This window comes from Lissotriton helveticus, chromosome 8 (assembly GCF_964261635.1).
Source record: "Lissotriton helveticus chromosome 8, aLisHel1.1, whole genome shotgun sequence".
NCBI lineage: Eukaryota > Metazoa > Chordata > Amphibia > Caudata > Salamandridae > Lissotriton > Lissotriton helveticus.
In genome coordinates, this window is record NC_136069.1 from 451,854,862 (window position 1) to 451,882,238 (window position 27,377).

Sequence of the window (27,377 nt, forward strand, 5' to 3'; positions counted from 1 at the left end):
TTGTGCGTGTGCTTTGTGCAGCTTGAGCCCTTCGTGAGGATTGCCCTCTTATCGTGCACACCCGGAGTCCAAGCAACTCTCAGCGACACTGTGTGCATGGGCTTTTTGCAGCCTGAGCCCTTCATGAGGATTGTCCTGTAATCGTGTGCACCGGAGTCCAAGTGAGTCTCAGCGACGCTGTGTGCGCGTGCTTTGTGCAGCCTGTGACCTTTGTGAGGATTGCCCTGTTATCGTACACCCAGAGTCCAAGTGAGTCTCAGATACGCTTTGTGCATGTGCTTTGTGCAGCCTGAGACCTTCATGAGGATTGCCCTGTTATTGTGCACCCGGAGTTCAAGTGAGTCTCAGCGATGCTGTGTGCGTGTGCTTCGTGCAGCCTGAGACCTACGTGAGGAGTACCCTGTGATTGTGCACAACCGAAGCTCAACTGAGTCTCCGCGACGCTGTGTGCATGTGTCCTGTTGCAGCCTGAGATCTTTGTAGCACCAGCAGCCCGGACTGGCAGCCCCAGAGGAGCTGAGCCGCCGGCCCGAGCCCGCCGAGCGGGACCTCGAACCAACCCCGTCGAGGGAGGGCCAGAGTTGCACTGTCCGTAATCCACAAAGTTGCATCGGAGGCCCAAGTTGCGGGAAGAAGAGAGGACCCCCCAGGTAATGTGTGTCACCGCCAGGAGCGGGATGCGGGCTCGGAGGGAGACGCTCTCGGCCTCTCACATTCCTGCAGTGTGAGACTCTGCTTCGGCTCATATTATGGCCCGTACTTACCAAGGAGTGGCAGTACCAGGGCCGAAGTGCGGAGCTGCACTTTGGTTTACATCATACTCGTGTGGGGGCATCTGTTGACGTAAGCTGACCACGAGTCAGTACAAGTGGCGTAATACACTCCCGTGATCAGTGCGGGAGTGTATTACGCATTGCATTATTTCTGCATTACGAACTACCTGATTGTGGTAATACGCATTGCATTATTTCTGCATTATGAACTACCTGATTGTCGTATTACGCATTGAATTATTTCTGCATTACAAACTACCTGATCAGTCTATTACGCATTGCATTATTTCTGCATTACGAACTACCTGATTGTTGCGTTGCACATTGCATTTTTCTGGCATTACGAACTGCTTGATTGTTCCATAACGAACTGCAATATTTTTACATTGCAAAGTGCCTGATGCTTGCATTGCGAACTGCATAGCATTGTATTAGGACTGCAGTGGATCATTGGGAATTGCTCATTAATATTGCCAGAACGTACAAGGGCAGGCTGGCCTAGTAACCGGCCAGGAGGAATATTACAAATACGCATATGTTGGATTTATATTGTGTGGCCTCATCATATATCTTTTTATATAAATGTATACTTGTTTTTATGAAACTCGTGTGGAGTCCATTTGTGGTGTCATCATTGGATTTCTGAGAGCGTGGTTGCAAATACTTTACATACTTGCCTTGAAGATAACCCTGGCTTCTCGTGCCAAGCTACCGAGGGGGTGAGCGGGGGCTATCTGAGAAGGTGTCCTTCCTTTCCCTGACGTGGAAGCAAGGGTCCCTATTTGGCCTAAGGCCTAATGATCAAGACTGATTTTATATTACTATTTAAGAAATTCCGCTTTTAGAAAGTTGTAATTTTCTTGCCTAAAACCAAAAGGCCCTTTCTGCCACTGTCACATGACTGCTGAAGACTCCCCTGTGGTGACATATACATTGTTTCGCGATAGTGGACAAACGGCTTAGGTGTGGGGAGATGTGTCTCTTCCATGAGGGCTGTACCCAGCCCCTCCAGAGCTTCAAATGATCAGATTCATGGATAGATGAAGGATTGTGAGATAGTTAATAGTAAAACACACAGGATATGCTGCAAAAGTGGGTAGGCCCACCCCTGCGAGCTTTCAACCTGTTGGGCAGGATGTGGACAGCAGTTTCCCCTTCCCTCAGGGTGGCACTGGGAATAAATGTGGCATTCCCAGTACCCTCCTCAGAACACATCTGGACCTGGGAGGAATCCGAAGAAGCAATGCCGTGCTGACTGAAGAGCCTGAAGGTAACTGTACCTGCTTGCCTTTTATCGAGGACTCCAGTAGTGACTCTAAGGGTGAGTTGGGTGATGTTATTTTTGAGCTACAGGGAACACCACAAACTTCTAGGGGCACTCTTCCTGCTACTGCCCAGCTGATCAGTTCAAACATGACCTGCCATGGACCCTCCTGCTGGCCTCTGCTGGAATGCGTCCTACCCCCCAATATTTCCCCCCAGGTTCTGGACCCGTGGCTGGTATTTGAGTGTACCTCTCCTTTTCCCAAACTGCAGGAAGTGGTACTGGGATTTAGAACCTTTTGCCAACTTTTTGCCTGGTGAACTGATGGAGACTGGGGTCGCTGTCGACATTGAATTGGCAGTCTGCCTCAACTTGCTGGTTTGCCCTGCAGAAGGACATCCGAGGTCTGGAAAGTCTTCCACATCCAAACGTAGAAGGCTTAACTGAGACGCATGCTGTGCTAAAGCTGATTGACACTGAGGCCTTCCTTGGTAAGCACTCCACCCACTCTGCAGTTTTCCTACTGTAATCGATGGCTGCCCCAGGATCGCACACTTCAACAGCCGGCTGACGTTGTGCCCCGCTTCGGATCCAGCTTGCTCTGCGATAACTTGTCGATGGCCACTTTTCCTCCATAAACGTTTCTAAGTCAGAAGGCAAACTTTGCACCGGGACAAAGCTGACTCCTGTATTTGACCAGCGAATCATTGAGGTCTGCCTTAACTTTTTACTTTGACCCGGTCTAGCATGACCATAGATGCCACTTTGTGCTTTTTGGTGCTATTTTTACTATATACACCAAGTGTTGCAAATTACAAATTTTTCTGGGCAGAGTAGTTTTGTTGTATGTGTGTGGCTCATCTAGGATGCCTAACCACATATCGCATGCTCCTACCTTCACTATCTGCATGCACTCTTTCCTTCCCTCCAGTTTCCACCCTCATTCACCATTAGGAACGCTACTCTTGCATCTGTAAGGGCTTATTTTACTTTTTTTCCTGAAAAGTTGTACAAACTTTTTAAGGAAAAAAAACTTTATATTCAGACATGTGGAGCCAATTGAATATAGCCAGGAATATTCCAAACCATTTGAAACTCGAGTCACTCAGAACTACCATGGAGACAATGTGACTGAGAAGAGTGTGTTTGTTGTAAGATATTCTGCTTCACAAGAATACATTAACATAGTTGGTCATGTTGGAAAAACATGTCGCATTGCTGTTAGATCAATATTTTAAAGTAAAGGATGGCACTGTTGGCATTTATATAGTTTGGAAGCCTTTAATGCTACAATATTGGGAAAATTTTACCTATGTGACACTGAATCGAGGTCATGAGGCACTTTCTGTGTAAAAAAAAAAAAAAAGGAGACAAGGAGGTTTGAATTAGATGTTTTTCAAAGTGGGTGTCAGGTGTTGAGTGAAGGGGCACGCTTCCCAGGAAGGTAGGAAATTGTATCATGCATGGAAATAATTGATAAATATGAACACCGTGTCAGAACAATTACTAGGATAAGACAAGAGAGTTGTTTTTTATACAAATAAGAGCAGGAAAAAAAGAATATGACTAAATGCATAGTTCTGGAAAAACCGTAACTGAAACCTAGATCAATAGAGAGGCTATTTCTGCTGAACTGTGAGGAAAGTTAATAGGTATGTAATACATATTATCTTCTTAATAGTGCCTCCAGGGCATGGTTACGCTAGGTTCAGAAGAGTGTCCAAATGAAGCCTTGTTTAGTACAAGGGAAATACCAGAGGACCTGTCTCAACTTCCCCTGATAAACCACTAGGCAAAGTCAGTATAATATGTAATTTTATATGTGATGTTGATTTAGTGTTCTCCCTTGCAACTCATTCATGTAGTTATATGTATGGATGTGTGACTTCCCAGTACCCTTTCTGCAAAGGGGGATGGTGAATAGTTAAAGTTCTGGTAAATTGGAAAGGTACTTTAATTCATACTATCTAATAATATTGTTAAATATAAATAAGAGGTTGATGAAAATCCCTGAAAACTGAATAACACCAAAGACAGTCAATGTAATAATCCAAATCATTGTGGTTTCCTGTCTTTTATTTACAAATACATGGCTGCTAATACTCAGTTTGTTAAAGACACCTTAACCTATTGACTATTTTCAAACAAAAAAGAAAGTTGCTGCTGTATCATTTCTTGGTATGGGGAAGTCATTTGACATGCTGAACTGAGACTTCGTTTATCATTTAAAAGGCTGTGCATCTCCCTTTTAATTCACCAAGTTGATTTCTATTGTGGATCAAAAGCAAGCGTTATAATTAAGTACCTGGGGGATTGGTATTGATGAGCCATGGCACGTGGTAGATGTTTCCAATGATGCCTCCTCTTTTACTCTCTTTATTGAGCTCATTGCAATTAGGCTCGGAGCCTTTATTAGCTCTACTTGAAATGGACAAGTAGATTAACTATATATGAATGACATAGAACTAACATTAAAGGCAGAGCAAGAATGTTTATAATTTGTTTTCAGTATTATATCCAAATAGTAAAAATTGGGCAGATACAGGGTTATGCAAGTGGAAGTGCGATACTGGTATTTAACTCTACAATAGATCTTCTGCTAATTGAATTAAAAGCTGGGTTTAGTTTGAGGAACCTCCGGATGTATGTAACATATGATGTTCAATAAATGTATATCAATTGTAGCCCGTGTGTATACAATTTAAAACATTCTGATGAATGTGTGTCCAAAGTGCTTAAGATAGATAAGAAAAATACGTTTTGTAAAAATGTTGATGCTCTTCTTATAATTTCATTCATTATGGGAACACATGAGAGATTCAAGACTGGGAACGTTTTACTCCTTGAGGCTTAGAAGCTAGGTGACTGGATGGTAAAACCCTCAATGTAATATCTTTGCAATGTTGCTCAGTGATTAGTTCACGTAGGGGTTTCAGTACAGGAGTTAGGGGGGAGGTAAATAAAATATTTTTGAACGAAGTAAGGCTTCCGTTTTTAAGTATAATGCATTGGATCGTCATAGTGACTATCACTTGCCGACTCTTCGGAAATGGAGGGAGGTTAACCAGAGATGGCACAGAGTTGAGTCGCTTCTCTAAGAACTAATATTTTACATATGCATATTTAAGCACGTGGCAGTTGTAAAACACCCTGCGGAAGAGACATAAAGTGAGCTCTTGAAAAATTCCTTGCACTGTCAAACTGATTTTATTGGCAGTTTGAGTCATATATTAAGTTTGGTTTGTGTCAGTTTTGTTATCTGATTTACATTTCATTAGCAATGTGTAATGCAAAAATATAGAGATGGAACATAGGATAGGGCTGGTTCCTCTGCACAAGTGAAATGTTCTATATATGTTACCAGAAAGGCTAACTTAATTCATCCCCAAGTAGTTCAAATGTGGTTTTCCTGATCAAAATGGAGAAATGTTCATCTTGGTGGAAAGATCAAATATTGGAATTTCATATGGTAGAAACGACATTCATAAGGCACATATGATGCAATATATTTTGAATGTAGGCATTGGTCTTGAGGCCTGTATAAGTAATGCTCCAGCTGTTATTCATTAATTTCACTTATAGTCTTTTTTTATAAATTATATTTTTAATGAATATAGCTTTTGCTCTCACATGTTGCCTTAATGCTTTACACTTAAGGAGTGATCAGAATTAGAGACCTGTAGTTCTTCAACAGTAGTAATTTGATTCTAAACAGAGAGGATCATTCACTGTGATTCTTACTGACTGTGGTTCTTTCTTTCAGGAGAAGCTATGCCTGCCACATCACATCCTAGAAGAAAAGGGCTTAGTGAAAGTGAGCCAAACAGTACAAGCACTGCTGGATGAAACAGTAACGAAGCAGGCTCTGTTTCTATGAAACCGACTCCCTCTGCTCTATCCTCCTGTGTGATCACTGCTGCATAAGCTATCTATGAATTGACAACTGGTGAACAAACACTCATGATAATAACATTGAAGATTTCTCTTGGATCCAAAATGGGAGGCTCTTGGAATGAGACTCTTTGTACTTAAATTCACAAACTACATTGCTCTCTCTCTGGCACAAACAGAGGTGTCAATGTGAACTTCTTACTGTGTATGTGAGTTTCATAAACGACTGAGAGGCCCGGTGTGCTGCCTATGGTCAGTAAGACTTTGGATGCTCTGAGCGGCTTGTATTGCCCTATGTTGAACTGTAAAGCTTGTGTGAGTGTAACACTGAGTTATATTGGGCTTCCTCTTTAACAGGTGGTCCTAACATGCGGGGAAACCAAGCATGATACACTGCACAAATGTAGAAATTACTTTTTTAATTCAACAGCAACTATTTAGATGAGCAGAAAACTATATATTAAACTATCTCAAGATAATACTTATGAAACGGATGTGTATAATAAATCAGCCTCTTTCTGAAGAATGGAATGTTATTGGTCAGATCCTGCTTAAGAAAAGGGTGGTGCTTTAATTGGTTTTAATAAAATGTGTCATTTCTTTGTCATTTGGGTGTAAGTGAAATATTGCTTAAATATGATGCCTTGGCTACACCTTACCCCAAATAAATGATACAGACTGCCCTCAACAAGGAAGTATAACAAAAGTTAAAGCTGAAAAAGGGCTGGGGTTTGACCAAACAAGACTGCAGAAGAATCCTTAAGAGAATGGGAGGCTACAAGTTCAAAATATGAATTTCATAAAAGAAGTACATGTACAATTTAAACATCATGTAGACTGCTTTAAGTAAAGCTCCTTCTTTAGGGTGCCATCAGGATTTTCACAAATACATACATAGTCATCTAATCCACATTTGATACTGAATTGAAAATATTTACATAGTCTTTAATTATCCTTAAAATCGGTCATAGGCTGGACTTGTGTGCCAATGCTAGATACACTGGCACTACACTCAACATCTAGTTCCTTCTTCAAGAACCAGGTGGCAGCATATTGAAAGTGTGGTGTGGTCTGTGTGGACAAGCCAGGCTTCACCATGTTCTCTTGGTTTTTTTTAGTTTTTTTTTATTGTAAAGTGTTTCACTGTTCAAAGATCAGCAGAAACTAGTGATATGGTGGGCTTTGTATGCTTTATTCACTTAAGCAGCCCCTCCATAAAAAAGTGTTTTAACAAAAGAGGCTGTAGCCTATCGAAATAATGAGATCACTCCCTTTACTAGATAATCTGCATTCTTTCAGTAAAATAGACACCAACATAGTTTTATAGTTGTAGAACATGTCAACTGTGTCCATTTCAGTATAGATAGGAAAAATATTTAAGTATTATTTATTAGGTAGCTGTTATTCATCCTTTTGGGATGCAAATTGTAAATTGGGAAAGGGAATTGTATTACTGCTTTATTTGTGGTTACACACTTTTCTTGGCGACTAGAACTACTTTTTATTGTTAGTGCTAGAATGTATATTTGTATGTCTAGGCCCAGCAATCCTATTTGTTTAATGAATAAGACTGGTGTCTGACTTTTTTTTTATAGTTATTAATAATTTGTTATTTGGGTGCATTGCTTATATTTTTTAACATTCCAGCAGTCTTTCAGGTCCATATACAGTTTTCAGTATGCACATTGTATGTAAATATTCAGATGCTGATGTTTTTTGATTTTGTCAAATAAGGAAAGAAGAAAACTTGAAAACATACTGTGAAAGTTATACTTTCTAACTGAGAAATGTATATCTCCCTATGCAAACCAACCATTGTACATCAAAAATAAGGCATGAACGTCAAATTTTCAATTGCGATTTTTGCGATGTCTTAGTTTTTTTCAAAAGCCATACGCACAGCAGAAGAAAACTGCAACAAAGGCACAATCACATAGCAAGCACATTTATCTAACAGAATCCTTCTCACATAGCCCAGTATTGTTTCCTCTAGAAAAATAATTAACAACGCTTACACCAAAGCCCTTATTCCTTGCGAGGCATCATGTGTATAGCCATGGTTCATACTAAAAGATATTTCTCATACACCTTCCTTACCTTTGTTGGTTCACATCTAGATTTTTAACAGCAAAGTTGTATTAGATCATTTATTTTCTCTTTAGTTCCATCTAATCAATGAGTACATTTCCGTTGCAACATATGTCTTCCTTGGCTCCATAAAAGGTATAGTTGCAATTGTGGTACAGGCTGGAGTAGTAAAGTTCAGGCAGAGGTAACATAAGCCTCTAGCTTCATGATACATATTTATTGCCATAATTTACCCTATTCCAGTCTGAACATGACCTCCTCCTACCTAGAAGCAGATCCTTTGTTGAAGCACAAATATGCACCACTGCCAAACTAGTGGGCTGAAGCATGGGCTGGGTAAAATTGAGCAAAGCTGCATAGCTAATGTGCATAACCAAACAGGCATGTTGGCCAAACATAAGCAAGATCCACATGCTCTTGGAGATTGCTTGTGTTGCAGTTTGTGTACACATCTGGGCCTGGATCCCATTGTCATTTGACACTACATCATAGTCTTTTCAACCAGTTAACTACTTTTAGTTAAGCCAACACTGGTAGCGAGGCACAAGTTCACAGTGAGTATTTTCAGAAAACGCCCTGATAGATCAATTAATATTATGTTGACTTATCAACAATTGTAAATTGCATAAGGAATGAACCTCCAGATTTCAATACTAGGGGTTGCTCATTTTCAGTGATCGTGTACCAAGCACAAGTGTTAAAGTCTGCAAACAGCAATCCACTAAGAAAATAATATTTGCATACACATCTGAAATTAATTACATAAAACAACTGGTAGTATACACGTGATCTAAAATCAATCCTGTTATCCATCTAGAAATGTAAAGTGTTATAGGCACAATAAAATATCGTTTGAAAACATCCCATGGAATTGTTTCTACACAATCTGCTGGTGGAGTTCACTACTTAACTAGTTATACTCTTTATTTTAAAGCAAAGAAAATGTTTAGTTGTGGGACATTCCTCTCAATAGTTTAGGTAAGAGGTGGAACTTGAACAAACCAATTGTTTCTGCTATGATTGTTATGGGTTTCCCAAATGAACGTTTACATACACTTTGCTATTAAATGTTAAATGGGAATGATCAATAGCAACATGCATTTTAAATGGCTAAAACACCACTAAAGATTTAAGAGCCAAAAAGTAATCTAAACAGGATAGTAATTCACTGAGAGGTTGCTGGGATAGACCCATGCAGCGACATCTCCAGTGTACCGAAGGTTTAAATAAATCACCATCTGCATTGGCTAAAAGAAAGACGCTGATGCATAATCATCAATATACATTTTTGGTCTCAGAGGAACAGTTCACTTACTATAGACACCCCCACTTTTATTGCTAATGCATAGGCATAAAAAGCCTAAACACTGGATAGGGTAGATTAATTTCAGGCCTTTAAAAGAGCCCTATAATTTAAATAGGCTGAACCCTCTAGCCAGACTGGAAATGTGTTCACTAATATTACCTTGCAGCACAAATAGCATTTAACAGAAGTTTTGTAAAAACTAGGGTGTCTCAAACTTTACCCTAGAGTAGGTACAATTTCCCACCACAAAGCAAAAGCGGCAGTATTTTGCCTTTCCTCCCGTCAGTTTCACACAGCCATCAAAATATAAATCATAATGGATTGCTGAAATACAAGTGATAAATTGCACCAGGTGGGTCATGAAATTGAACACCTAATTTTTTAGGAAAACAAGCCAGTTAAATATACATTGCTTCTTTAAGCACCTATTACAGGCATCCATGTGGGAATGTTATTTGGTAATTCTAAATTAACTATTTAATGATTTTATAAATAATGGAAAATCCTAGCCTTTTAAGTCATTACATTTTTTATGAGTCACTAACCCCCTCCAAAAAATCTACACACTAATTTGTACTTTTGTACAGTAATGTGCCTGCTCCAGAGAAAGGGAGGGAGACAGGAGGAGGATTGGATGAAAAAGAAAAAGTAAACTGGCAAGGAGTTCACTTAGCAACAACTTTAATGAACAGAGAAGACTTGGGGGACCATTTTATACTTTGGCGGGCAGAAGATAAGTCGTTCAGGCAGACAGAATAAATTACTGCATCGGGCTGACAGTCCCCACTCACCAAATTTAGAAATGAGTGCCAAGCTGGTGGTCATTTCTTAAGCAATGGCAGAAACCACTGTCACAGTGGTTCCTGTCAATGCTTTCTTAAGTTTGAAACACAGCTCTGTCAACATGATGGAGCCATCCATCAATCGTATTATTTTTTTCCGAAAAGAAAATCTCGAAGTGTGATTTTCTTTTTGAAAATAAAAAATATGCCAGCATGAGAGTTATCTCCCATGTCAAGATGGAGATTTTTTAGATTTGAACTGCCCCTTACCACCTGGGCTTTCCTGCTGGTGATGGGCAGTAAAAAACAGTTATATGTCCACCCACCTAAATTCGACATGTGGCAATATAACCATTTCCCTGACAGCCCTTACTCCGTCGGGCCATAGGAAAAGTTTGGCCATGGCAGAGACTAAGTAGTCTCCGCCATTGCCAAACGACGGTCCACCTGCATATAAACTCAGTGGACAGACAGTTATATTGGTGGTAAGTATTCTCCATCACTGTTGCAACAGAGTATGCTTACTGCCAATATACAAATTGTCCCGTTCGCTTCCAATCCAGGAAACCTATCATTAATGTGTGTTACATTTACACAACATCACCAACTTTGTCAGTTGAAAGGCAGAGTCATTCCTGTTTCAATAAGAACCTCTGATCTGCAGTTTAATAAACTTAGTAGTACTCATTTTTTGGTGAGAAATCTGAAGACAAATTTTCGTAAAAAAATTTAAGGAGAAACAAACACAGTTTAGAGGAGTCCATGTCAATTTGAGGTAACTTTCTATTAGGTTGGAAATATGTCTTCCATGTTTTAAAACTGCAACAATTTAATGTCAACAGCCATGATCCAGTCAAATCAGTGAGATGAAAGGGTAAGTTTCTGCATTGTGACTCTAATCATATTTCTTGTATCTAAGACAATATCTGTCTCCCCCATCCTAAAATGCAACTCCTAAAATGATGTATCAAACCTTGAAGACAGATTAGTAAGACATTATTCTGAGACAAATAGGAGACCTGGTAGAGTCTGCCCATATTCAGCATTATTCCACTGTCTGCATGACTTTCAACTATGATTTCATGTAAGGCTTATCATTAGTTTTTGTGGGATCTAGTTCAAAAACACGATATGGGGCCCGACTTGGCACTTCCTCCAATTTTGTGAGGTGTCAAAATAAATCAGGCCCACTGGAATTATGAGATTTTGTTTTTTTTGTTTTTGCAATATTATCCTTTTGCCACAAATTAAATCATCTGCTGCATACATTGTAGATTTTAACAAAGAAAAGTTTCTATCTCAAACAGATCAAAAGTTAATAAAAACATGGCGATATGTGTTCCTGCATATGGATGTTAAGTTGTTACTAAGTGTAAAAATGACAAAATAATGAAGTAATACTATCACAAAATGTGACAAATTATGCTGCTTAACTTATCATTTTTTGCTGCATAATTTAGTTAACTCTGCCATGTAATTTGGTCCTCCTCTGCTGCATAATTCCAGTGGACCTGAATATAAGTATGATATATACATGTCCTCCAGTGAAAAAGAAAGCACAACAGCTATAGTATCTGGTGATATCTAGTGATATGGTTATTTAAACTGCCTCATCATTAATAAAGAGATAGTTTTGCTTAGAAATTGATAAATTGATGTTGCTGTAGGAGAGCAAGGCCCTGATAAGCACTGGGCCTGCACCCTTTCCCTTGTGATGGGTGTCTTTAATCAGACATTGACTTGACATAGCACACAAACCATTTTTTTTAATGAAATCCAGTGTGTCTAGCACAACTCAATTTCTCATTTGTTTTTAATAGCTCCTTTGTTGTACAGCAAACCTACTAGTGATAGTCTGACTGCTTGTTGTGACAATTACTACTAGCGTGCTGCATAAACCTATAGTATCTGGGGTAACTGTATGTAGTCAAAAGGGTGGGAGTAAGAGAGAAGTTGGTATTCTTGGTTAAGTTAAGGTTGAAGGTCTTACAGGAATTGTGAGAACCTGAAGTTCTGGCTACAAGATTTTATGGTCTGAGAGGGGACTAGTCAGAGATTTTAAGGCATAAGAAAAAAAAACACTGTTATTTGAAGACATAATATTCATACAAGAATGTGTTTTGTGTGTGTCTATGCAAGCATTACGGAAAGACCAGCATTGCCTTTGTAGTAACTCACATTTTGACCCGCTTTGAAAATGTTCTCCCTAGAATATAATATGTGGCACTATGGTAGGCGAACAGCTTCTTAGAATATCAGCATGCAAGCACCCTAATGGCATGGCAACGGAATAGTTCCAGATGTTGAATTTTGGTCTATTAATTTTTATTTTTTAAAGAAATCACTACCAATCACAAGCTACCGTAACACGATGTTTATTGGTATTTTGTTGAAGTTAAGCACTGTTGGTGTATGTACATTAAGAGCAGGTTTATTGACATAGACAGAATAGGGTTAATGCACCACCCCATTCTTATGTTCTGTGCCAGCCCGTATACATGCAGGATTTTCCCTAGGTGGCACACTGTTTGACCATCGTTTTAATGTGGATGGGGGGAATTTATATGTAGCCCATCACAGTAATATTTCATAGGCAGCTGGAATGTTGTTTGCTACGTCATACACAGTGCACTTTAAAGCTAAATTTAAGTATTCTTTAAACATTTGACTGTGCTGTCATGGGTTGACTGGCAACGTTGAACTTTGTAAAATATGCAGGTGTTTGGAATCCGTTGTACAGAATCTGACAGAACATAGGAAGCATTTAGAGATTAAATATAAACATGGAGATTGTTTGCTGCATCTTGTTTCGTAGAATGCAGTTACTAATATTTTTTTATATGTATATATGTCAACTTGAAGCTTTGTAATCATTATTTTGACAGATTCCCTTGTTCATCAGAATGAAAACAATGCAAATTTCTCTTGACAGTGCCTCATTGCTTAAACTCGTTGTATATTGCAAAATACTTTTAATACATTGTACTATGGCTTTTCTATGCATTATTTGGTGTGGTGTATGGCTGAAATGGGTTGACAGGAATCTTTGTACTCTATTTATATGTGCAATAAAACAAGCATGGCCAACTAATAGTACTGTCACACAGAGTGTACATATTGTATATAGATAAAAGCCATTGCTTTATTTAACAATGATTAAACATTTAATTTGTACAAACCATTTCCCGACTCGCCTGACAATTTCTTATTTAATCTTGGGATGAAACAGCAGCTTGTCCAGCCTTGATTTTTGCTGTGGCAAAATCTTTGCCAACAAGACTAGTTTATTTAATACTACAACCTTGTTCGTGATAAGCTACACTGATGGATGCTGAATTATGGAAGAATAGAGTGGATCGATTACATATCTTTACTATTAAAACAATTGTAAAATAATACAGTTCCTTAATCATAAACATTTCTGCGACACTATTCAACAATACGCCTGCGGCCCTCGTTTCAGCCTTAACCTGGCCTTCAAAGCTTTGTTTGTTGTAGTGAGATAGCTTTTGATAGAATGCAATAATTGTTGAAGGATCAATAAATAAATAATTCAGGAATGAAATATCGAGATTTCGGATTACAGTCGTTTTTTGTGAGAAGGTAATATTTGGATGGTCCAAACATATGATTTGACTTTTTCCAGTTTACAGTTTTGTACTCTGCCAAGGTATTGAAAAGTATGTTTCATAATTCAGTGGCACTTCTTTGCTGTTGTTTTACATTTGGAAACTTTGATTTCCAGTCAGCAGTTATTTTCCCAAATACATTGACATACTTTATTCCTCTCGTGTTCACACATTTACAATCTGATGACATTCGGCTGAATTGAAGGTCTAGGAAGTCTTCAGTGAAGAACACAATACCCTGCTTTAATCCTCAAGAAAATACATGATTCAGAAATGTATAGTGCACCATATTACCCTGCCGACTGATTACTTTCAAGTGAAGCGCTGTTTTTATACAAATATATCAATGTTCCTTTAATGAGCAATTCATTCTTATTTCATTACACTTCACACTTTTTAGTTCTGGTGTTAGCAAGACCTTTTGATTTTATTAACATATGTACAGCATACTTATATATAGGGGCTTTCAGACACCTGTCTTCATTCATTGGTGTGTTGTTGTGGCATTCAAATTTTGCTTCTACCCACTACAGCATATATCATGTGGCAATAGGACAGCCTACTTACACCACATGTTAACTTCACTTTTTCTTTTTTTAAAGTTTATTAGAGAAACAGTAGCGATACAACTATTAATAAATACATAAGCTAACAAGAAGCAATACATAGTGAAAGTTATATGTAAAAAGCAGTTTTTGGCGTGAAAATAATATGCAGAGATAATAGTAAGAAGGTAACTAACTCTACATCATAAGACACTGTATAATAAAATGAGCGGGAAGGGGTAAGAGCATATTGTAACTTGTTGCATCAAAACAGGAAATTAAACATACCTTAGAACACTGTAGATATTAAAGCAAAAAAGCTTAACAACTATGTATATCAAATATGGTAAATGAGAAAATACTATCACAAAATAATGGCCAGGCAGAGTGGAAATTGAATTCAAGTTGGTTTAAGTACTTCATACGGGACAGAGATATTAAACCCATTGGAAGAGGCACAAAAAGAAAAATATGTAGATAATGGAAGCCAAAAAAGGTCTCTTTTAATTGCGAGGGAAATAGGAGTGATGTAATTTGTGTCTAATCCATGATGAAAACAAACAGCATTCCACCAAGATCGAAAAGTAACGTTATGGGCTTGTTTCCAATGTGATGTAATGAGGTGAAATGCAACAGCCAGTAATAAATCTATTAATCGAAAACCAGGGTTTGAGTGGGGCCATTGAGGGGCAAAGCTACCTAAGAATATATTAGAGATGGTAAAGGAAGTGGTGACATTAAAAATCTTGTTAATTTGAGACCAGACTAATTTCCAGAAATGATGGATAGCAGGGCATTCAACCAACATATATTTAAGATCTACAATGGGAGAAGAGCAGGACCAGTATGCCGAGATAGTGTTTAGAGCAAAGGATTTCAGGATCGAAGGAGTGAGAAGTGAACGACAATAAACAAAGTAGGGAGTCTGAGTAGTATTAGCAGTTTGTGTAGTTTTGTGAAGTTTAAGCCATATCTTATCCCAGAGAGTAGTAGGCCAACAGTCCTCCAAAACCCGCTCCCAAGCAAGTTCAACTTTTGTTTTGAGTCTATCCAAAGTAAGCTGCAATAATTTTTGGATGATTGGATGATAGATGCATAAGGGTTGACAGTGGTGTGGCTCACTGGTTAGAGGCGGCAGACCCGGGAGCAGAAGTCGGCCCGGGACCAGGGTTCAATTCCCGATGCGGCAGGGTCGTGGACCAGGGTCAGCGGACTCGGCAATTCTCGCCTCGGTGCCTACTCTAACCTGGGGTCCCACTCGGCAACTCTGGGCATCAGCTTGCCTAATCTCCACAACGGCCCCACCAACGCCGGGGATGCCTGGCTCCACCATGGGGATTCCCAGTAGGGACCATCCCACAGGGAAAGCCAGGACGGGTTCCCCAGCGGTATACAGCGCCGGGACGCCCCTTTGCTGGGGCAGCTGTGCGCTTTACAAGTATACGACATTTTAACATTTAAAGAGGGGAAAGAGCCTGGAAGAGATTGATGAAGGAGAGGCAGTAGATGGTAGAGTGCAAATATAATGATTAAGGAAATTACATAAACAAGAATATTGTTTTTTGGAAGAGGATGGTAAAGAAAATTGTGATTGAAGTTCAGAGAAAGACAATAGTCGATCATTTGAATAAAGCTGAAAGATCCAACATAAGCCCTTAGAATGCCAAGATTTCCAGTAAAAGAGGCAATTATTAATGCATAAGGCTTTATTGTGCCAGATGGGGGATTGTATATAATTCGTAGTAGCAAGAAATGATAAACGTAGAAAAGGCCTCAAGATTTTATCAGAGTGGGAGATAACCGGAGGATGTAATTGAGCTATACGGAAGTGAAAGCAAGAATCTCCTCGAAAGTGAAGGGAACAATAAGAGATTGTTGTAGTTGTAACCATAAAGGGGGTGCTTGGGGAGATCAGAAGAGATCCATCTAGTAGCTTGTTTTAGAGAAAAAGCATAGTGATATTGTTTAAAATTTGGGACTTTAAGACCCCCTTTATATTTATCTTGTTTAATGAAGATAGAGCTATATGAGAAGGCTTGCCTTTCCATAAAAATTGTGTTTTAAAAAAACGTTATTTACCATTTCCAGGTGAATGCATTACAAGCATAACATGGCTGCTCACTGCAACAAGGCAAAGTAAATACAAGACATCTTCACTGATGAAAAATGTTCTCAAAGATCACACACAATTATGTTGAGGCGTCATATACATTATATATTTTTTCGAGCAATGTTTACCCAACCTGCCAACAACCTCCCTCCTGCAGGCCCTCCACCCATCATTCCTAGCATAGCAATTACGCCAATAGCAAAAACATAGTGTTGCAGTTTTACCCCACCCCGGTGGGGACTATTCCTGTGGGCTGCTGTGAAGTAGGGGCAGAGCTAATTTCAAGCAAATAACTCTTTAGGGGATTCCAAATGTCCTTGGGTCTAGCTGGGGGTTGTGACGTCACATACAGTTCGCAATTTGTATTACAATATATGAGGCTGGTAAGCCACGCCTTCATTGTAGGGGTAACCCTGCTGCCCTCTTTGCAAGTAAAAGGGCAATGGCAAGGAATGTGCGCATCTGCTTAGGGAAACCATGTACATATCCCAACAAGGCCACCTTGGGCGTAGGAGCTATATCCAGTTAAGTCATAAGCGATAGAATTATTTGAATGGCAATCCAGTAATCCCCAATTTTAACACAGTCCGGGTCATATGTGCAAAAAAAGGGCATGATGCCCTCCACACTTATGGCATTTGTGTGGTTGGTTGGGTCAATAGAATTGATTTTCTCAGGTGACATGTATGCCCTCCATAAATACTTAAAGTGGATCAATTTATGTCTACTGTTTAGGGAAACCTCTTTGGTCTGGGTACAACAATAGGACCAATGTGAGTCCTGTATCGAGTGTCCTAGGTCTCGCTCCCATACCTCCAGGATCTTGGCATCCTTGCTAGGGACTAAAGCCATGGATGATTTGTATAATTTGGAGATTAGGTGGTCCCCCCGGCTGCTTGTTATCACCAGCGTTAGCAGCGGGAAGGACTCGGCTCCAATGGAAATTCAGTAATCCGTGCTGTAAGCGCCCTCCCGACCCTACTTAAAACTAATTGGTCCATAAAAAAAGCTTTGCTAAATCTCCTGCCCTCTGAGCTAGAAAATACATGACACTCCTGGAACAGGTCCCCGATTTTATCTAAGGAGAATGAATTAAGTGTGCGTTGGACCTGCTTCTCCTCAGTGATAGGGAGCCCTGGGTTCTTCTTAATCGGGATCTCAGAGGAATATAAGGCTCGCCCACCTGTCACGCATGCTAGCTTCTGCCCGGCCCAACTAGTGGTGGATATTGTTTGGATATCTCGGGGGTCTCGGGGATATCCCTGTGGTAATACCTTTCCGAGCGGGGCTGGAAGTACTAGGTCAGCCTCAGGCCTTGTATATGGGATCCGTGCATCTGGTATGCGCAAAACTGCACTGTGCGACTAGGTAATAAATCTGAAAATTGGGAACCCCAAATCCTCCTCTTTCGTACGGCAGGGTCAATGTGTCCCAACCAACTCTGGCTGTGCCACCTCCCCAAAAGAGCCTCATGAGGTGGGAACGGATAATTCTGAAAAAACTATTGGGGAGCGGTACGGGAATATTGTGAAACAGATATGAGAACTTGGGAAGGGCAACCATTTTTATGATTGCCACTCGACCAGCCAAATAAAGAGGTAGCTTCAACCAGCGTTCTACCTGTTGCTCTAGCTTATGCAGTGCTGAGCCGTAGTTGAGTAAAATGATCTGTTCAGTTTCTCTATGTATCTGGGTTCCCAAATATCTTGCTAATTCATCCCACATTTTCAGGGGGAACCAACAGTCCCACTTAACGACACTCAGGGTCGGAGAAAATATTTCCGATTTATCCCAGTTTATGCCCCAACCAGAGAATCCACCAAATTGGATGATCTCTCTGATTAGTGGCTCCAAATTCTCCTGAGGTTGATGTACATAAAGAATAATGTCAGCGTAGAGTGAGACTAGAAGAGGACCCGTCTTGAACTGAAGACCCCTATGCAGATGTCACTCCTGCATTTGCCTGACCAATGGGTCCAAGGCAATAATGAAAAGTAACAGTGAAAGCGGACAGCCCATCCTAGTGCCCCGGGTAAGAGCAAACTGAGAGGACAGGGTGCCGTTTAGTTGCAGCCTAGCAGTAGGTGAAGTATAAAGTAGAGCATTTAGTTCAATGAACACCTTAGGCATTCCCATCTTCCTCATAACTGCCAAGAAAATGGGCCACTCAAAAGAGTCAAAGTCCTTTTCGGTGTCAAGTAATACGGCAGCCGCCGGGACCTCTGGTGAGATTCTGTGTATAACCGCAAATAATGTACACAGGTTTAGCACAGTCGATCTGTGAGGGACAAATCCCCACTGAGTTGGGGAGATAATATGATCTAGCAGAAGGGCCATTCTCAACGCAATCGTTTTAGCTAGGATTTTTATAATCAATGTTTAAAAGTGACAACGGTCTATATGAACCACACAGGAGCGGGTCCTTCCCGACCTTGGGGAGAAGTATTATTACCGCCTGACACACAGCATGGGGGGCAGTTCCTTGCGCTCAAGCGCTTCCTTATAGACCTCGAGGAGGTAAGGTGCTAAAAGGTTCTTATAGGCTTTAGAAAAATTTCAAGTGAACCCGTCCAATCCCTGGGCAGTCGAACCATTCAGGGCATCAATAGCACTAATGATGTCCTTGGCAGAGAATGGCTCAGGCAGAAATTGTTGCTTCACTTTGCCAAGCCAAACTAGCGTAATTTCTGCTAAGTATTCATTGCGATCTTCGGTGCTATGCATTATGCGCGTAGAGTACAGATTTGAGTAGTAGTCCAGAAATTCATCCCGCATGCATGGATTGCCAGTCAGCGTCTGTTCCACTTGTGGAATGAATACAGGCAATATAATATTGTCATGTCGAGGGTCTCAGAAGACACGCAAAAGTGCGGGCAGGCATGTCTTCCTAGCCATAGCGATGCGCTGTGGCATATTTATTTAAGAAATGTGTTTCACGCTCAGCCGCTTCCCTGAATTCTGTCAATCGTTGGCCGCATTTAGTCGGGTCTGACTGCTCTGGTTGTTCCCTATCAAGCGATTCTAGCTGCTGCTCGATGCGAGCTAATGTACGCCTCAGATCTTTCAATACTCCAGCATGCTTAGAGATTCAGACCCCCGCATGTAAGCTTTAAAAGCCTCCCAAAGAGTGGCTCACAATTGCAGGAGATCCTTTATTTAGGTCAACATATTCCACAATAGCATCACGAAGTTCAGCACTGAACACCCCGTCCATCAGCGCCTGACCGGGGAACCTCCACTTACTCTCACAACCCTCAGGTCTGGGGGCCCTGACCGTTAAAACCACAGGGGAATGATCAGAGAACATGCTAGGGAAATGCTGAGCTGCCGAATATCAAGCTGTCAAGTCGGGAGTAACAAGCTAGAAATCTAACTGTGTCCAGGTATCGTACTGCGCAGACTCGTGCATATATGCGGATTCCCCCGTGGCGGCAGTCGCCACACATCTACAAGACCAAGCGAGCCGCACAGATCCAGTAATGCATGGCATGCCCGTGGCTTGGAGTCCGGGGAGCCAGACGTACTGTCCAGCGCTGGGTCTAATAGGAGGTTAAAATCGCCACCCATGCAAATATAGTCTACATCTAACTGCATGATCTGCATATGGAGGTCGTGAAAAAAGTCTGGGTTGTCAATATTAGGCTCATAAACAAAAGCAAACTGCATTCAATATCCCCTCAAGTGCCCCGCTACCATCACATAGCGTCCCTCACTGTCGATGCGGACACTGGCTAATTGGAAGGGCAAGCATCTATGGATTAGCACAACTGTTCCCCGGGCATATGTGCTATAGTTCACAAAATAGCGGTGGGGCTCCAAGACAAAGTAAAACTGGTGGAAGTTGACTAAGGCAAGTGCATCTCTTGTAGCAATACAACACCAACTTGATGTCTCTGTAAATAGTGCAACAACGTTTTCCCCTTCCGTGCATTATTTAGGCAACGTTCCAAGTGATCAGTTCCAGGTCCGAAAAGGAGGACAATTTACCCTATGAAGACATGTATGTAATTTAAAAATAACTGTGTGTGTAAGTTGCATTTAGCACATAGCCTGTCACAGTAAGCATTCTGATCTAGAAGCAATGGTATCCATTGAGAACAAACAACCCCATTGTTAGAACTGGGGGTCTCTAGTTGGCAGAGGTAGGTACCTTCGTCCAAATAGGGAGACTTGCTTCTTGTCAGGGTAAGGGGGATATACACTTTAGATAACCCCTGCTCAGCCCCTTGGTAGCTTGGCCCGAGCAGACAGGCTTATCCCCAAGGCAATGTGTAAAGTATTTGTACCAAGACTCACAGTAACACAGTGAAAACACCACAAATGGACACTACACCAGTTTAGAAAAATAAAATACCTTTATCTAAACTAAACAAGACCAAAAGGACAGAAATCCACCATACAGATACTCAGTAGAGTTTCTTTAAAAAGGGCTGCTGCAAAAATAAACTTGTAGATGGTAAATGCAACACTTTTCTCCTACCTTAAATGCGTCATGCATAACAAACAAAATGGTCACAGAGAAAGCGATGCGCCGACTCTTCCTGCGCTCCGGTTGTGATGCGACAAGATGGTGCCTCAATGCATTGCGACGGTCCAGTGCAATGCGAGAAAATGGCGACTCTGATGCGACAATGTGGATGTGATGCGTGCAAGTCCGACGACCGTGCAGCGAAATAGGTGGTTTCCTGAGCCGCGACAGGCCCTGCGACATGCTTCTCCGGTGATGCGATGGCAATCAACGGCGACACGCTTCCTTAGCGATGCGACGGTCCGGCGACACACTTCTCCGGTGATGCAATGGCAATCACCGTCAGCGGCGAAACGATTCCTTGGAGATGCAACGGCGGCTGCTGCCGCGGCCTCACGATTCTCCCTCGTTGCGTCACGCTTCCAGCTCCTAGCAGCAAGGGCCTCACACACAGTTACTGGCACATCAGGGAAGGTCAGAGCTTCCAGCAAGGAAGTCAGAGAAGCTGGGGGTGACGTCCTTTTGTGCTTGGGACTTCAGAAGCAGGAGGCCAGCTCTTCTCAGCCCTTGGTGACTTTTTCTTCAGATGGACACAGCACACAGCAAAGTCCTTCTTCAAGCATTGGACACCGCAGACCGCAAAGTCCATTGATCCTCCCCTTAGCAGAAACAACAAACTGCAGGCCAGCCCCAAATACACAGCAAGGGCAGTACTTCTCCTCAGTCTCTTCAGCTGTCCTCTTCGGCAACAGGTTCCTCTTGATCACGAAGTAGTCTTAGAAACTTTAATACCCCTGTATTTCCACAATAGGAGGCCAGCTCTTCTCAGGCCCTTGGAGACTTTCTTTTCAGGACACAGCACACAAAGTCCTTGTCAAGCAGGGGGACACAGCACACAGCAAAGTCCCTTGTCCTTGAGGGCAATCTCCTAGTGTCAGGAGAACCTGGAGCGTCTGTAAACAGGGCTCCAGTGGTGCTGGTGTCTGGAAGTGCCACTCCTACGTGGAAGGTGCAGAAGTTCAGATTGAGGGGTGAGAGGGGATGTGTTCCCCAGTGGGACAGAAACCAGCCAGAAGGGCTGAGTCTCCTAGGAGTGACTATGGTGACACCACTTCTGTCTTGGGGGATCTTCGCGCACTGTCAGATGAACAGGGGTCGGGAGATCTGCGCCAGGCAGACGGTCACACGACACATGAGTCATGTGCTATAATAAACAAATGGGGGATAGGGGACAACCCTGATAAACGCCTCTGTACAGAGGAAAATAATCGGAGAGAATTCCATTGGCATAAATGGCAACTTTAGGGCTAGTATAAAGCAAAGATATGAGAGCAAGCAACTGAGGGGGGCGAACCAATCCATTGTAAAGCGCGGAACATAAAATCCCAACCAAGTTGATCAAAAGCCTTCTCTGCATCAAGTGCAATAACAGCAAATGGATGGTCTAGCATTGAAGAACAAGTTACTTACCTTCGGTAAAGAAACATAGGTTAGTTATAGATTCCTTACCTTAGAAATATCCCCAGGCGTCAGACTGGATCGGGAAAGTTTTTTTGTCAGCAGTACCTCTGCGCTTCAGAAGGTGGCGTCGGTCGGCTCCAAGTTTGTCGTTGGCTTTGTGTCACCGGTATTACGTTGCGGTAGCTACTTAGACGTCGCCCTCGCCTGCTGACATCAGTTCTGTACACGACTTTCTGCACCAGAAACGCAGAGCCATGCAAGACACTGACCACTGGTGCACAAAACTAGGTCCCTGAAAGGATATCCTTAACCCTAGAAATCAGTTCACAGAACGGGGAGGATGGGTGGGGTTGTAAGGAATCTATAACTAACCTATGTTTCTTACAGATATATATTGTTACTGAAGGTAAGTAACTTGTTCATCTGAAAGAAACAGTTAGTTATATATTCCTTACCTTGGAATAGATACCCCAGCAATACCAACCCCGGAGGTTCACACCAGAAAGTCCTGGAGAACAGAACAGTCAAAGAAGTCGTCTCTTCGGACTTGGCTGTCGAGGCAGTAGTGTCTTGTAAATATGTGCAGCGATGCCTACGTAGCTGCCTGACAGATGTCATTCAGAGGAACTCCTCGTCCCAAAGCAGTAGTGGCTGCAGTCGCCCTGGTGGAATGGGCGTGTAGCCCCACTGAAGGCTCCTTCTTTGCTAAGGAATAGCAGGCTTTGATACACAAAACGACCCATCTGGAGATGGTCTGTTTTTGTACGGTCCGACCTTCCTTGGCGCCCACGTAGCCAACAAAGAACTGGTAATCCACCCGGAACTGTCTCTCTTCCTCTTTCGAAGGATGTGGAGGCGGAAAGAAGGTGGGAAAAGTGATGGGTTGCCCAAAGTGAAAGGAGGTGACAACCTTTGGACGGAAGGATGGACGAGTCCTGAGGACACGGATGCACAGACAGAAAAGGAGGCTTTGATGAAAGGGCATGGCGCGAGGCGAAGGACCTCCTGACATAGGGTCAACGACCCCACCCCGCCCTGTTTGTTGCAGTACCACATGGGGGTGATGCTGTCCATGAACACCTGCACTACTCTTCCCCGAACAGAGGGAAGGAATGCCTTAAGTGCAAGACAAATCACGCGGAGCTCCAGAAGGTTGATGTGGAGCCTGGACTCCGCCGGAGACCAGATGCTTCTGATCTCTGCCTCTCCCTTGTGGCCGCCCCATCCCAGAAGGGATGTGTCTGTCACCGCTGTGTGCTCTGGTTGGGGAAAGGAGAGGGAACTGGCGTTGATTCAATCCTGGTTCGTGAGCCACCAATGAAGTTAACGTGCAGTGCTTTCCAAGATCTGGATGCAATCAGACAGATTCCCCTGATGCTGCGTCAACTGGAACTTCAGTTCCCGCTGCAGAGCCCGCATATGCCACCTGGCAAGATCGATTAGCAGGATGCAGGAGGCCATGAGGCCCAGCAGCCCCGGAGTCATCTTTACAGAAACCCAGGATAAAGGCTGAAAGATCAGAACCATAGCCCAAATATCCCAGACTCGCTGTTCAGGAGGATAAACCTGAAACCGCTTTGTGTCCAGAACCGCTCCGATGAAGAGGAGCTTCTGAGAGGGGATCAGGTGTGACTTCGGCAAATTGATTGAGGACCCCAGCTAATGCAGGAGGTCGGTCGTAGTCTGGAGGTGGGAGACGACAGTCTGGGGCGAGCCTGCCTTCAACAGCCAGTCGTCGAGATAGGGGATGACTGGAACCCCTAATAAGCGCAGATGAGCTGTGACCACTGCCATCACTTTCGTGAACACCCAAGGGGCACTGGTAAGGCTAAAGGGGAGCATGGTGAACTGAAAGTGCTCGTGACCTACCGTGAACCGCAGGTACCGCCGGCAGGCCGGCAGGATGGGGATATGAAAATAAGCGTCCTGCAAGTCCAAAGCTACCAACCAGTCTCCAGGGTCGAGGGCAGACAAGAACTGAGCGAGCGTCAACATTTTGAACTTCTCCTACCGGAGGAATCGGTTGACGTTCCTCAGATCCAAGATAGGAAGCAGGCCCATGTCCTTCTTGGGTATCAGAAAGTGCTGGGAGTAACAACCACAACCTACTTCTGGAACAGGAACCCGCTCGATGGCTCCCTTGGCCAGGACAGCTGTAACTTCTTGTTGGAGAAGGCCCAGGAGATCCTCCGACATGCAGTGGTACTGTGTGGCATGGCTGGAGGGGTAGCCTTGAAGGGGATGGAGGAGCCCCTCTGGACTATCTGCAAAACCCACCTGTCCGACGAGACGGTGCACCAGTGGGGGAGGTGATGGCAGATCCTGTCGCCCACTGGCGTTTGGTGGGCCTGAAATGCCGGACTAGGACGTTTTGGAGGCTGCTGCAGGGGGGGGGGTTGTCTGGCCCGCCAGCTGGCCCCCTGACCAACGACTGTAGTTCCCACTTCCCCGGCCACGCGATGGTTGGGGAACTTGCATCGGCCTTTGGCTCTGGGCGGAACGTAGTGGGGCACCCATTCCTTAGCCACGAAAGGGGCGAAAAGCAAACTGCGCAGTGCAGCTGGAGAGGCCCAAAGACTTGGCCGTAGCCCATGAGTCTTTGAAAAGCTCTAGAGCATTGTATGCTTTGTCGCCAAAAAGGCAACGGCCTTCAAAGTGCATGTCCATGAGAGTATTCTGGATGTCCCCAGAAAAAACAGTTGAAATAGTCCTGCCTAGAGAGTCGGTGGTATCCAGCCCACAAAGGATGGTAAACTTCGCCGTATCCCTCTTGGTGGCAATAGCCTGGGAGAGCACTGTCCGGGCCTTCTCGGACACTGAGGCAGCACCTGCGCAAACTTATCCCACACAGAGTGGGAATAACGGTCCAATAGACATACGACGTTTACCAACTGCAGTCCCAAGCTGGTGGAAGAGAAAATCATCTTCCCAAGGTGATCCAGCTTCTTAGATTACCTCTCCGGTGGAGCGGTATTGAATGCGCTCTTGGAGGCAGCAGCTTGGACCACCAAGCTCTCATGGGTGGGGTGTTGGGAGAGGAAAGTGGGGTCGCCCGGAGCCAGGCAGTGGCCTCGGGCAATCATCCTGTTGGTCCTGGACCAGGTGCCCAAACGGACATTGGTGAGTGCTTCATTAAATGGCAACAGGGGCTCCGAAGAGCTCCAAAGAGCGGTGGAAGCACTTCCCCATCAGGAGGTCAGTCCTGATTGCCACTGTAGGGAGTTCGAGGTTGAGAGCCTAAGCTGCCCTACACAACACCACTGCGTATGACGCTCCCTCCTTCATAGCCACGGTAGGAAGAGACGACATGCCATGGTCAGGGGAGGTGTCCAGACCACTGCCATCCCCCAGTTCCTCTATACAGTCCTGTTCTCTGTCCAACTGGTAAGTCAGAGGGTCACCTGACCCCTCCTAGTCCTCCTCCTCTTGGTGCCAATCTGGCCTAAAAGGAGCCCCAGGAGTGAACAGAGGCACAAAAACCCCACTCGTCACCGGATCCGTCACCGGATCCGACATCGGACGATGTCTGTCTGGCTCCGGGTCCACATCAGGATGGAGGCTGGGTCGACGACAGCCAGGGGCTCCACCGGCATCGAATGCGGTAGCGGTGCCGGAGGAAGTGGCGCCGATGGAGGTGTAATAAGGTCAACCTGCGCCGATCCAGATCCAGGCCTGGATCAAAGGGGGGCCTGCGGCGCCGGCAGGGAAGACCTAGGCCCCCCAACAGAAGGCGCGCAGGCGGGTTCGGGCTGCCCAAAGATGGCATGCATCGCCTCGTCGAACTTACAAAGGTGGGCAGGAGTCGCTCCGGGTCGTGGGAAGGGAGGGAAACGCGGAGTCGACTCTTGGGGCTCCGGATGCGGATGGGCACTGCCCGCATCCCTCGTTGCGACAGCCGACCGACAGGGAGAAGTCGAAGAGCGACGATGCTTCTTTGACTTCTTCTTGTGCTTCTACTTACCTGACCCCGAGTGTGAAGACTTACACGAATGGTGATGGCTCCGTGACCGGTCCCTCGACCTCCCTCGCGACCAGAACCTCGACCTCCGCAGATCTGACTGCCGACTCTCAAGAAGCTTTCAGGACCACTCCCGCAAAACCTTCGGAGCCATGGACCGGCAGTCGGACCACGACTTGGGGTCATGGTCACACTCCTGGCAAAAGAGGCACATGAGGTGCCGATCCGCAAGTATTGAAGCCACGCATCCCTACGTGCACCAGGAGTCGTAGACTCAAAAAGATGTCGGCAAAAGTCACTCAAAAAATTCTGTCAAAAAATGACTGGAGGTACCGCTCCTTCCGGATCTGCGATGGCTGGCACGGAAAAAGAAAGAACTGACGTGAGTGCGCGAGGACGGCATCTAAGTAGCTACCGCAATGTCATCCCGGTGACACGATGCCAACGATGAACACAGACCCGAGTGATGAAAAAACTTTCCTGATCCAGTCTGACGCCTGGGGTGGAATTCTAAGGTAATGAATCTATAACTAACTGTTTCTTTCAGATGCCTTGCTTAAGATGTTGAGTAGAACGCAAGCGTTATCCGAAGCCAATCGACCCTTAACCCCTTGCATGTGGTGCACATTTTCGCGATGTGCGGGCGATTTGAATAGTGGGCGGGGTTCGGACGGCCGGGAGTCATCCTCCGCACATGCCCACCGTGAGGTCGGATGGCCAGGGGCCGTCCTGAGCATGCAAGGGGTTAATAAAACCAGATTGTTCAGATCAAATTAAATCGAGTAAAATAGGAGCGATGCGTAAAGCCAAAATCTTAGCAAAAATTAGGTAGTCAGTATTCACTAAAGAAATAGGATGATCATTTTTACATTTCGAAAGATCTTTATTCTCTATTGGTATTAAATAGATTATGGCATCTTGGAAGGAACCACAGGAAGACCCTGTGTTAGCAAAAAAGATATAGAGAAGTAGAAGATATGGAAAAAGAAGTTTAGAAAAATGACTACAAAATTCTATAGTAAAACCCTCTGGGCCAGGGGCCTTCCCTCTACGTAAGACGGAGATTGCATGAGATATCTCTGGAATTGTAATATGTCAACAA

General features: G+C 43.6%; 1 protein-coding gene across 4 annotated transcripts in view; it reads left to right on the top strand.

Moving 5' to 3' along the window:
• Window positions 1-6,535, top strand: part of LRCH1 (leucine rich repeats and calponin homology domain containing 1) — a 758,040-nt gene extending 751,505 nt beyond the window's left edge. For 3 of the 4 annotated variants that reach the window (XM_078657324.1, XM_078657326.1, XM_078657328.1), the window contains one exon: window positions 5,801-6,049. In XM_078657324.1, coding sequence (XP_078513450.1) covers window positions 5,801-5,914 — 114 coding nt within the window. In that variant the 3' untranslated portion in view covers window positions 5,915-6,049. Of the gene's footprint in view, window positions 1-5,800 lie in introns of all 4 variants that reach the window. The other variant, XM_078657325.1, reaches the window with a different exon arrangement.
• The last annotated feature ends 20,842 nt before the right edge of the window (window positions 6,536-27,377 follow it).